General features: G+C 43.0%; 1 protein-coding gene across 1 annotated transcript in view; it reads right to left on the reverse strand.

The window, feature by feature from the left end:
• Nucleotides 1-292: 292 nt before the first annotated feature.
• NOS2 (nitric oxide synthase 2) overlaps nt 293-13,172 on the reverse strand; it is a 42,903-nt gene continuing 30,023 nt past the window's right edge. The window contains exons 17-26 of the mRNA XM_012549794.3: nt 11,870-12,002; nt 10,968-11,046; nt 10,074-10,255; nt 7,377-7,540; nt 5,657-5,864; nt 4,652-4,739; nt 4,035-4,156; nt 3,008-3,156; nt 1,124-1,318; nt 293-549 (exon numbers count right to left, since the gene is read on the reverse strand). Of these exons, the coding sequence (XP_012405248.3) occupies nt 433-549; nt 1,124-1,318; nt 3,008-3,156; nt 4,035-4,156; nt 4,652-4,739; nt 5,657-5,864; nt 7,377-7,540; nt 10,074-10,255; nt 10,968-11,046; nt 11,870-12,002 (1,437 nt within the window). The 3' untranslated portion in view covers nt 293-432. The remainder of the gene's footprint in view (nt 550-1,123; nt 1,319-3,007; nt 3,157-4,034; nt 4,157-4,651; nt 4,740-5,656; nt 5,865-7,376; nt 7,541-10,073; nt 10,256-10,967; nt 11,047-11,869; nt 12,003-13,172) is intronic.

A 13,172-nucleotide genomic window follows, 5' to 3' on the forward strand; every position in this document is an offset into this window, starting at 1 on the left:
AGATAACAGAAGAGATTTGCCTCCCTTTTTTAACTTCCCTACCAGTGTGGCCACATAGTCTACAAGGATCCCCATACACCTGCCCAGCCTTTGCCCAAAGGTACAATTTGGTCGTGTGGGATGAGTACAGCCAGCTCTCTGGGGCTGGGAGAAAGGTGAGCAGTGGACCTGGTTGGGGGGTAGGGGGGTTTTAGATCCCAGTCCAGCCTTTTCTTATCTCTGTTGCCCACCTTCCCTGGCAGGTTAGCAGCAACCACAGGTGGCAGATGGGACAAGAAAAGGAGATGAAGAATGAGACCACTTCAGTTTGTTCCCCTGGCAGCAGGCAAAAATCAGTGGGGCAGAATTCAGGGATAAGGGAAAGAAAGGAGGAGGTTAAATTTTCTTCCTTCTGTGGCCACAGATGAGTGGCTACAGCCCTCTGCAGCAGCTCTAGCTGAGTCCTGCCTTAGAGAGCTTGGTCTCTTCAGGTTTTGATGCTGCTTGGTCAGTTTTCACCTCATAGGGAAAGACAGCCCCAAAGATGTCTTCGTGGTAACGCTTCTGACTCTTAAAGAGAAAGAGAGAACAAGAGAAAATGAGCCCCACAGATCAGTCGCATTAATGTGGACAGTGTTGGTAGGGACTGCAAAAGTACCATAAATCCTCAATGCGATGAGAGCCTTTTGACATAACAAATTTCAGTTTACAGAGCGATGGGCTCAAGAACGAGGAAGTGCAAGGCAAGAGAGCTGAGAGTCACAAGACCTGCCTTCAGATCCAGGTGCTGCTGTTTACTAACTACATGACTTTGGTTCTCTCTGATGGCAAGGGAGTTGCATGAGATGGTCTTGAATCTATGATCCATATTATTCCCTTATGTTTCTATTGAACTTCCCTTTGAGGAAACTCTCAAAACATTTTGTTTCCTCTCTGGAATGAGGGGAAAGTCCAAAGGGTGAATGATAGAAATTTATTTTCCTATTTTATAGCTGAGAAAGTAAAAATGCTTCATTGTAGGTCACAAATTATTACTCTTACATAGTCACTCTCTTTCCTCAGATCCCCTCAGATCTCTTTCCACCCTTCCTCCCAAGTTGCCGGGGATGGCATCCTTTACCCAGCATTCTTGGCAAGGTCCTACCTTGAGTTGGAAGAAATAGTTCTCAGTCTGCTCTTCATTCATTTTCAGTCTGGTGGCAAAGAGATCCTTCAGAGTTTGGGCCACATCTCTGGCCATCCTCACATCTCCACAGACATACAGGTGCCCCTTCTCCTCATGCAATGTCCGAATCACCTCATCTGCCAGTCGCTGCCGCAGAATATCCTGAACATAGACCTGGGAAGGAATAGCAGTGGTTTATAGGGAGTGGTTTGCTACCAGGAGAAGTCCCAGTTGAATTTGATTTTTCCCTTCTACAAACCCTTTCAGCTGGAGTCTGTTTCCCCATAGTGTGACTTGCACATTCCCAATCAGATACTACAAAAGGACATGGACTTAATGGTAAGCTCCACACTGTTTGCTCTTCTTATATACAGGGTATTTTGAAAGGTTTGAGTAGGTGCAAGTTTATAAAACTTAAGATTTAATAAATTAAAGCTTAAGATTTAATAAGCTTGGGGTAGTGAGATGGGACAGTGGATAGAGCACTGGGCTTGGAATCAGGAAGACTCATCTTTCTAAATTCAAATCTATCCTCAGACATTTACTAGCTAAGTGACTTTGGGCAAGTCACTTCATCCTGCTTGCCTCACTTTCCTAATCTGTAAAATGAGCTAGAGAAGGAAATGGCAAACTCTTTCAAAAATCTTTGTCAAGAAAACCACAAATAGGGTCACGAACAGTGGATCATCCCTGAACAATAACAAAAAGCTTAAATTCATACCCAGATTTTTCAGGATATTTAAATTTCCAGCATCTAGTGTGAAGAGGATTCAGTTTGTAGTCTGAGATAGTGGAAAAGGCACTAAATAAGCCAGAAAGCTATGATTTGGGTCCTGGCTATGATACTTCCCAGGCTTGTGATTAAGTAAATCGTGTTAACCTTCTGAGCCCCTTTCCTTGTCTGTAAAATGTGTGTCTCCATGTGTCTATCTTCCTCAAAGGGTTATTGAGAAGAAGGTGCCATGTGCAGCTTTTTCAATAGAGTTCAGATAAAAACAATATGGAGCCATTTTTAATCTACTATTGTGATTTTAAATTTATTTGAACCCAATCTTCCCCGTGTGTTCTGGTTTTCCTGACTAATCATGGTCAGACTGATTATCAAAGACCTTTTCTGCAAAGGTGATACAACATGAATGAGTGCACCCATTTTACAGAGAGGAAAACTCAGGCTCCAAAAAAAGAGAGAAGGTGACCTGTCCAATCTTGTCCAACCAATCAGTGTTGAAGTTAGGATTCAGAGAGATGTCTCCTGACCACATTTCCTTAGAGGGGAGGATTCAAAGAACTCCCTTCTGTTTTTCTCTTACCAAACTTTCCAGTCCAGGGGTTCTGAACACAGCCTCTGGCAATTCTTCTTTTAAAAAGATTTCGAGGACCCTATTTCAATATAATTACCTTCCTTTTTATCCTATGTATTCTATTTGTTATTTAAAAACATGATTCTGAGGAGAGGCCCCTGGGCTTCTTCAGATGGTTGTCCGGGATACAAAAGGATGAATATCCCTTGGACTGGTGGCCAATGCTCCGTTGCTCATGGACACGTGGACAGCCGCAATGTTCGGGTCAGCTTCACGCCAGGTTAAGGAAGCCCATCTAACAGGGGCAGGGCTGGAGGGGCTGGCAGGGTGACTGCTGGTCCCTAGGCTGGTCTAGAGTGGGAAAAGCCATCTGGTTCAACCCTTCATTTTAATGAGGAGGGAAACTGAGGCTCAGGGACAGTAAGTGGATTTTCCAGAACCACAGAAGCAGGATTTGAATCCAGTTCCTCTGGATCCAGTAATAGTATTTCTTCCAGTGTATCACGTCCTGGAATCTAAGGGCATCCCTTGACACTGGACATTCACAGAAAGCCCAACTTACTTTGGGCTGGCCGGGCTGGCGGGAGTAGGCTGTGTAGACATCCCGGAGCACTCCTTTCTGTGTCATCTCCTTCATCTCCTCTCGATACAGGTGGTCCATGTCGGGGTGCCGGCATCCAAACACCAACGTCATATTGGGGTTCTTGAGACCTACGGGAGGCAATGGGCTGCAGTGACCAAGATAGGCAGAAGAGGGAGCTGTGGCCTAAGAAAAACTCCCCTTGTGGGAGGTCTAGCCGGTTGGATTACCGAGAAATAATGAAGGTTTGACAGAGGAGGGTGGGGAGAGTCTGGGAAGAGGAGCAATGATGAAGTCCAGCTTCTCTCTCCGTCTTTCTGTCTGTTGCTTTCAGCTGGAGGAGATGTTAGAGGCATTCTAGTTATAGATTAGGGAATTTAGAGGCCCTTTAATCCTATTTCTTTACTCTAAAAATAAGGAAACTGAGGCACAGAGTGGTCCATTGACTTGCCCAAGGTCACACAGCTATCAAGTAGCAGAAGTAGTATATGAATCCAGTGCCTTTATGGCCATTGCCCTAAGGAGGTGGAGAAGGAAGTGGTAAACTGTGTGGGCTGGGAACGGGGTAACAGCTGAAAGAAGGACAGGAGGAGATGGCAGCTGAATGGCACAGTTGATATAAATCCCTGGGAGTAATCAGATTCAAGAGTGTTTATCTCCATGTGGGTCTGATCCAATGCCCTGAACACAGCAGATGTACAGTAAGTCACTGCTGCTGCTCTGGTTAATGGTGATAACCTAACCCTGCTTCTTCTCCCAGGGGCTCCTGGAGGGAGAGGGTATCAGAATGCTGGCCTTAGGGTCAGAAAATCTGCGTTCTACCCCTGGTTCTGACTCTTACAAGCTGTGCTTCCATGGGCAAATCAGCCTCAACTTCCTCCTCTGTAAAATGGGTATAATTATCCACCCTCCTTCCCCTGCAGGGCTTTTGTGAGGAAAGCCCTTTGTAGTCTGTAGTGCCCAAACAAATGGAAGCTGCTGCTAGGGGAAGGGTCCCCAGGACCTTTACCTTTCTTCTCTCTGTCCGCCAGTCGCTGTAGCCAAAAACTCCTGAAGGGGGCGATACCGGTGCCCGGTCCCACCAGAATGCAGGGGTGACTGGGATTCTCTGGGAGCTGGAAGCCACTGGCACTAAAGGGGAAGAATTAAGTTGAGATTACAAGCTTCACAAGGTTCATGTGCCCCAGCCCTAGCCCTGCCTGGTTCCTCCAGACAGGAAGGGAGGGAGGGAGAGAAGAAGGGAGGGAAAGAGAGAATGTGTATGTGTGTGAGAGAGACAAAGAGAGAGACAAAAAGAGACAGAGGCAGGGAGACAGACATTCGTTTGTGTGTGAGAGAGACAAAAAGAAAGAAAGAGAGAGACAGAGACAAAGGCAGACAGAGTGTATGTGTGTGAGAGAGAGGGACAAAGAGAGAGATAGAGCCAGAGTGTATATGTGTGAGAGAGTAAGAGACAGACAGAGACACACACAGAATGAGAGAGAGAGAGATAGACAGACAGAGAGAGACAGAGAGAAGGAGCACTGTGTCCATTCCTCCAGGACAGATTTCTCTGGAGGCCCTATAGGGCTAGCACCATCCCAGGTTTCCTTAACCTGGGCCCTCTGTCTATGTCAGGAGCCTTACCTTCGTACAAAACAGGGCACGGTTTCCTGGAGCTTCAGGTTGTTGAGCCATGTGCTACAGACCCCATGATGGAGAGGGCCCTGACCGTCTAGAAGAAAGGAGAGAAAATGGCCATTGAGGCAGTGGGACCCCCTTAATCCTTCTCACAAGTCTAAGAATCCAGAATAGACTGAAGGGAGCCCTGGTTCATATTATTTCTTTTTTATATATTTTTAATTTTCTTTTTCTTTAATTTATTAAAGCTTTTTATTTTCAAAACATATGCATGGATAATTTTTCAACATTACCCTTGCAAAACTTTGCGTTCCAAATCTCCCCCTCTTTCCCCCCATCCCCTTCCCTAGATGGCAAGTAATCCAATATATATTAAACATCACATACTATTTTTGATCCTCCAAAGATCACCTGTTCATTGATTTAAGCTCTTATTTGCAATCCTTTCTCCCCAAAATGATGCTGCTAATTTGCCAGAGGGAGAGTCCGTGACATATTGCAAAAAAAACTCTTGACTGTGCAGGGAGTCTGAAGAACTGGTCATTTGGGCAAGTCATTTCCCATTTCCAGCCCCAATTTTATATTATGAGGGAGGTGGGCAGGATGATCTCCAGAAGGTTCTTCCAACTCTAATATTCTTTGTTCTAACATACTAAGATCCAAGGTCATTTCTAGTTTAATATTCTGTGATTTAAGGTTCCTTTCTCTCTTTGGTAGCCTCCCTTCTAAAATTCAAAGTTCTAGGTCCCTTCTCTCTTTGGCATTCTACATTCTAACTTTCAAAGTTGTAGGTTCCTTCTCTCTTTGGTATTCTCCATTCCGACATTTGGAGTTCTAGGTCCCTTCTCTCTTTGGTATCCTTCCTTCTAACTTTTTGTGTCCTAGGTCCCCGCTGCCTCTGGATGCAGTGAAACCCCCCCAGGGACCTTAAAAGTACTGCTCATTTTTGCCTCTAATTTTGCAGTCGTGAAGATCAGGGCTGCCTTTGTTCTCAGTCCTTGGGGCCCTTACCTCTGGTATGGTAAGTGACCACAGCCACAGTCAGGTGGATCTCCTTGGGGGTGAGGTCCCGAGAGGAGCTTATGGAATAGTAGCGGGGCTTCAGCAGGGGCAACTGTGTGAGCAGGAAAGTCGCTGAGATCTGGATGGAAGGAAACTCTTCCAGCACCTCCAGGAACGTGGGGACGTTTGTGAACTTCCACTTATTGTATTCAGAGGTCTGAAATCCAAAATGTTGTGTTAGAACCGCTGGAATTCCCCTTGGTACTGAGCAACCTTTGGTTAGGGGTCATTGGAACTGTAACTAAGCCAGTACAAAGGGAGCTTTGCCTCAGATTGCTGAAATTTAGAGGGTGCTAACAGTATCCAGACTCCACTAGTCAAGGAGGCCTATCTGTATCTTACCTAAAGTTTCCACCTCTCTTAGGACACAATGCTGCATAAATGGAAGCTTAATAAATTCTCAATATTTGAATTAAAATACTCTATTCTCTCATACACTATCAATATTAAGGATAGAAAAGCATTGATTATGAGCCTACTGTGTGCCAGGCACTGTGCTAAGTGCTAGAGATAGATTCAGAGGCAATGGGCTTATATTTTACCAACTCCTTCTTAAATGTGCTTCAAAAATCCCCCTCTGCCCATCTACCATTTAACAGTTATATAAATTCAGGCCAGGGATGAAACAACTTCTGTTCCTTTTCTCCCCCTAAGAATATCAATATTCCCTGTAGAATGTTTTAGCTTCCTTCCTCCCCACCCCTTTCCACAAAAAGTTAAGACTACGATCCACCGAGGTTTTGTTTCCTGTATGTGTCTTGTCTGCTTTCTTAAACTGTAAGCAGGAACTGTGTCCCTGTAAAGAAGCTTTATACACTGCCTTTTTATACATAGTCTTGTGCTCTGGCAGTCAGTCCCATAATGCCTCAGGCACAGGGCCTCCTCCCGGGCTCTTTGACCAACCTCAAAAGGCCAAACTCTGGAGCAGTGAGTCCCCTTGGGTCTCAAACCATGATTTCTCCCTTCTGTCCCCCTGCAAAAGGGTCAATCAGGAGACCATCCCTGGTAGTTCACTGCTCAATATTTGCTCTCTGTCTGGTTGCTCCCTCCAGAGAAACTTAACAATATTCCTACCAATACAGAGCACAAATTGACTACTTAATTGACAAGTCTAAAATGATGGGTAAGACAATACATTTCTGCAGAAAGATAACTGTATAAATATGTATACATATATGTATACATGTAACATATACTTTAACATATTTAACATGTATGGGACTACCTGCCAGCTAGGGGAGGAGGTGAGGGGAAGGAGGGGAAAATTTGGAACAAAAGGTTTTGCAAGGGTCAGTGTTGGAAAAATTACCCATGCATGTGCTTTGTAAATAAAAACTTTAATAAAAAATAATAATAATAAAAGAAAGGAAATACACTTAATTTTCTACAGCCTTTTTTTCTTTTACCAAAAGCATTTATGGGGTGCTCTAATGTGGGGGTCTGCACTTGGATTGGAAAAAAGTTACATCTTTATTTTCACAAATCCCTAACTGAAATTAAGCATTTCCTTCAATTATTTAAAATCGTTATTCTGAGAAGAGGTCCCCAGGCTGCAAAAGGGTCCAGAATCCAAAAAAGGTTAAGTATTTATGCCTTAATGGAACTAAGGGGTTAAAGACCAGCTAGGGGTTTATTACTTCCCCTTCCCCATCCCCAGTCCCATCAGCACCTGGCACAGTGCCTCCAGACGTCTCTTCTCTTCCTCTGAGGTGGTCAGCTGAGCCAACTTTCTGAGCAGCAGCTGGGTTGGAGGGGTGGTGATATCCAGGAAATAAGTTAGGGCTTGGCTGAGCGAGCAGGGGGGAAGCTTCTTATCACTTATCCAGTAGTCACCTGGACAGGGGAGGAAGGAAGCGTTCAGAGACAGCCAACATGTGACTCACCAGGGAGCTTCTGGAGACCCCATAGAGAGGGATGGGACTGCTGTGATAGGGGGAACTCACCCATATCGTTACTGTGATGGGCTTATCCTGATAGATGGGCACAGTGAGAGGAAGAGTAAGAAAGCTGGTTTGTGTCAGGGTTTAAGCCCATCACCCACAGGGGTCTGATTATTTCAGAAGACTTATTGAGTCATTCTCTATGACCCATTTGGGGTTTTGTTGGCAATGATACAGGAGTCGTTTGCCAATTCCTTCTCCAGCTTGTTTGACAGAAGAGAAAACTGAAGGAAACAGGGTGAAGTGACTTGCCCAGAATCACACAGCTAGAAGATGTGTGGGGCTGGATTTGAACTCAGGTTTTCTTAACATCAAACCTGGTGCTCTATCCATTATGTATGGAGCAGGTCCAATGTGTTAAACCTCTGTCACATCCCCATGCTGTTAGGAACCTCATTCAATACTAGCTTGAAGAGAAGGAACTTTCCAGCCTGTATTCCTATAAGTACAATATTGCTACAGAGAAAGGTAGTCTTTTGTATGACCCATCACAGAATGGCATGTTCAAGTGGGTTTTTTCCTTGGAGGGCAAATCATAGGACAATTGATATAAAACTGGGAGGGACCTCAGAGAGTATGTGGTTCAACACTTTCATTTTATAAAGAATTATAGGCCCAAGAAAGTTGGCCCTTGGGCATGCAGGTGATATACATAGGAAGTGAGATTTGAACCAGACCATCCTCTCTCTTCTCTTACACGATGCTGTATCCTGTTGGAATTGAACTAGCCACAGGGCCTACATGCATAAAACAATAGAGCAGGTTTGCAGGAGGTAGAGAAGTCCAAGACTTGAATAAAAAAAAATGACTTCCCCATCTGTAAAAGTGAAGAATCGTGGCTTCTCTTGCCTATGTCATATGCAAAGTCTGATGATAACATGAGAAGATACGATGGGAGAGCAATTCAAACCTCAAGTACTAGATTTTTTAAAAAGCTAAACTACAATTTTATTAGTGTGGGGGTGCTTGCAATAAACTCCCTCTTATCAATGCAGTTTAAATTTATAATCAAATAAATATATATTAAAATTAAATTAAAATTAAAAAATATATAATGAAATGTTTGAAATGGCAAATCTGAAAAGAGAGAAAGGAAATGCTCTGTAATTTAGTCTTATAAAGTTGTCTGGCCCCGATTGATTATAAGACTTGCCCAGGGTTACATGGTCAACAGGCATCAGAGATTGGATACGAACCCAGGATTTCCTAATGCTGAAGTCAGCTTTCTATCCACTAAGTCAGATAGCCTCTCTGTATTAGATATTATTGACCAGTTGAATGGAAAAGGAATTTAATTCTTGTGCTCTCTGCTTCCCAAAATCCTTGTAAGAATCCTGAGAATACTGAGATATGGGGCTTTGCAACTGTGAAATACTGGATGAAGATAATCTACTTTGAAAATTATATGGTTGATTTAGTTAAGGAGGCAAGTGATCTAATGGATAGAGTGCTGGATTAGAATTAAGAATACTTGGATTTGAATTGAACTTCTGACATTTGTTACCAGTGTGACTATGGGTGAGTCATTTAACTTCTATACAGTGTAGGCAACTTCCTAGCCGTAGATGGGTTGCCCTTATAGAGAGAGGTTGCACATGAGAATCATGCTCAAAAATCCTTTCCATATTTGCATTCAATTAGTCCATGCCTCTACTTCTTGCTGACTCTGCTTTAAAAGTAACATGGCGCCATGGAAAGAGCGTTGAATTTGGGTTCAAGATCTAGATTCAAACTGTAGATGTGTAACTTTAAAATGATGAATTTTAAGTTGCTTGTCCATTTAACATCTCATGCTATCTATCCCACAAGAGACAAGGGAAAGAATGATTCCTCCCATTTCCATTTCGTTTAATTCCATGGTCACAGGCTACCTCCCTAAGCCTTGGACTACTGTCCCCCACTGGTCAGCAGGCTCATGAAGGAGAAGTGCTTGCTCAAACCAAAGTGGGACTCATCATAGTTCAGTGGAAAGAATAAAAAGTTTCCAGACTGAAAAGGAGCTTGTGTAATCCCCGCCTCAGATGCTCTCTACCTTTAAGGACCCTTTTGATCTTTATCCCTTGGTTCTCTTCTATGTGAAACAAGGATGTTGGACTCTATGAGATCCCTTTTAGCTCTCTATTATCCAATGAAGATCCCAGAGAGACAGCTGTCTCTTCCCCAGCTCTCCCTGGCAGTCAGGGTGTTTCAAAAGGAATATTCTTTCTTGTTGGCCTTCTAGGCATTTTGGCTAGAATTTTACTAGGTGGTCTACCTACTCCAGCCTGAGGAGGATCCTTCCCTGACTCAACTATGGCAAATGCCCAGTGAAACAAACCTTGAAGCTTAAGAACCAGTTTAGATATCTGAGTGACAGCCTCTTGGGCAAGGAAAGGAAGTTAGGAAGAGGTTGATGTTTCAGATTTACCCCTTGGGAAAGAGCTTACCATTCTCATCACGGGTTTCTAAGCGCACAGATTGGTGAGGTGATGGGCCATCCTTAACTCGTTCTAAAATACCCTGAACTAGGGTGGGCTGGTTTCCAGGAAAAACCCCAAGATGCTCTCCTGGTATATAATTCAGATTCTGGTTTCCTTCACAGGAAAGTTTAATGAGGAGGGTTGCCCGGCTAAGAGAGAAACAAGAAAGTCATGGTGACATCAGTAGGATTTCCTTTGTGGCCTGGGGATGGGTGGACCCCTCTGGCTTCAGTTTCCCCAGGAAATGTGCCCATCCCTCCACCCATCAACCTGGCCCCCCTGGACTAGGAAAGGCAAAGAGCTACTTCCAAATATCTGGTGGTTAAAGGAGTATCTGGGTCTTGGGGGTTCAGGGGGTTATTCCCAGAGGGTATGCTTGGGGGGATGCTTGGGTATGTTTTAGGATTCCCAGAAAGAGCCAGAGTTCATTTGCTGGACATTTTCCCCAAGTGAATAGCCTCGGCTCACAAATTTTTGGAACAGATTATTCTGTTTTCCATAGAGATGTTTTCCTGAAATATTTATTGATTAATCCCACTTATTCATCATCCATTCTCCTTATATTTATCCTGTATATAGATGCTTATTGATCAATCCCATTTATTCATATCTATTTTCTTTATATTTATTCTATATATATTTCTATGTGTTCTTGTTACCTTCTCCATTAAAGTATAAGCTTCCTGAGAGTGGGGATTGTTTCATTAATTAATTATTTCACAGCATAGTGAACCCTTAATAATCACCTGCCAATTGATTGACTAATTTAATTTCTCTTTGCTTTTGTTCATTAAAAAGTTAAACATCTTGAGCCTCCCTTTGGAGATTCTGCTCTATATTGGAATGTGTTGCCCGCCATACCTGGATTTGAGACTCTGCAGATTCTGTCTCGATTTGAGCCGCATGGAAAACACGTTCTTGGCGTGCATACTGCTGAGGGCTACAGTGGAAAGAAGGATCATGAATGCAGGGTTTGCTTAAGTGTTGCCTGGGGAGAGGGGCAGAGGGCTAATTGTCTTTTTGTCTGAGTCTATTTTCTAAGGCTACTCTTAAAGAGGGATCTTGGTGGTACCTGGAAGTAGAAGACAAGGGAAATAGAAGCTCATAAAAAAGGCAGAAGATGAATGAAGCCATCTGATCTAGAGACTGCAGATTGTCTTCATGATGGTTAATGCCCTAACTCACACCTTACTGCTAAAAGCTGGTTAGCATTTGTCACATGGTACCAGGGGTATGCTGGAGCTAGGTCAAACCCAATTTAAAAGCTGATTGTTAAATTTTTGGTGTATGTTCACACCTCAGAAATTAATAAATGTTGTAAATTGATTGGTTCGTTGATTGTCTTAAGAAAGTGATGGAGAAAATGCCAATAATGTAGGTTAAACTTCAAAGTGTGCCATATGAATATTTCTTTCCCCAGAGAACCAGTTGTTAAACATTTACCAGCATACTCCTGGTATGATTCTTTCCTTTCATACCAACTCTATCACCTTTCCCCTAGTATTGTTCTGAAATTTTCTGTCTTAGGGATGAACCATGAAGTTCCTGAAATACTACTTAGCGTGCTCCCACAGACAATTGACTTGGCTATTCTCGACCAAGTTTTGCCAGGTCACCTCAAGCTGACTGGCCCCCTTTGGGTCCTGAGACCCTCGATGTATGGTATAGACCCTCTAAAATTCCAACATAGGGAAATATGGACATATTGAGTCCATATATATATGGACTCTCTTGAATATAGAGAATATAGAGAAGCTGGATACCTTTGTTGAGGTCCAGAGGTTGGGGATCCTGTACAAGACGGTAATTTTCAGGGTTCCAGGTTTCATTGGTAGTATATAACTTGGGGATCTGAATTGTTTCCCTTCCTTGGATGCTGAAGGTCTCACAGGCCACCTGGGACAAGACAGGGAGAAATATTAGCAACCTTTCCTAGGTCAGTGACCAGTTCTCCAGCTCAGTGGTGCTAACAAGGGAGTCAACAAACATTCATTGAGCACCTACTGTATGCTAGACACAATGAAGGAAAATAGAATTTTACGTAAGTGAAGAAAGAAGAAAAGAGAAGTCAGAGAGGAGAAGAATAATAAGAAGGTCACAAAAAGGATTAAGAGAGATTTTAGGGGGCAGCTAGTTGGTACAGTGGATAGAGCACCAAGCCTGAAGTCAGGAGGACCTGAGTTAAAATCTGGCCTCAGACACTTAATACTTCCTGGCCTTGTGACCCTGGGCAAGTCACTTAACCCCAATTGCTTCAGCAAAAAGAGAGGAGAGAGAGAGAGAGAGAGAGAGAGAGAGAGAGAGAGAGAGAGAGAGATTGACGATTGACTTTAGGCTTTGAGAGCATATGCTATACACAAATTATAAATTAAATATTAGTACAAGAATTAAAGAATGACAGAAGAAATATTACATGTAGAGACAGGATAAAACTAAGTGAATAGAATCAGGTTGATCTTATAGGAATTCAGAGAGAGGAGGACCTTGGCCCCTTGGGGTATCAGAAAAGATTTTCCAGATCAATCAACAGTATTTATTAAGTACCTAGCTTGACACTGTGCTCCAGCACTGGGGATTCAAAGATAAAAAAGAACTATTCCTGCTTTCAATAAACTTCTATCACAGATTCAAGCTAGGTCTTTAAAAATGAGAAAGGAAGTTATTTCAGGTAAGGGAAATAGTGTCAGCAAAAGCATGCAACTGGAAACTGTAAGCTGTGTTTGATGGGTGATATGATCCTGACTCCTGTACAGAACATAATTAGGAAGATTAGATTGTATTTGAATGTGGGCAAATTTATGGCTCAGCATAGGGGAAAAATCTCCAAGCTACCTGAAGTTGAATGGATTACTTCAAAGGAGAGTGAATTCCCCATAATTCGAGATCTTTACATAGAAGTGAGATGGCCACTTGCTGAGGATGAGGATGAGAGAACTTTTTCTCATAGGGGATGTCAATTATAATCTCTGATATCTCTGCTAACATCCATTCTTAAAATGAAAATGGATTTTACTTTGTCATGGGCATAATTGTTCCCCAAGCTCCTCAAGTTTTATTTGTGATGGG

This window comes from Sarcophilus harrisii, chromosome 4 (assembly GCF_902635505.1).
Source record: "Sarcophilus harrisii chromosome 4, mSarHar1.11, whole genome shotgun sequence".
Taxonomy (NCBI): domain Eukaryota; kingdom Metazoa; phylum Chordata; class Mammalia; order Dasyuromorphia; family Dasyuridae; genus Sarcophilus; species Sarcophilus harrisii.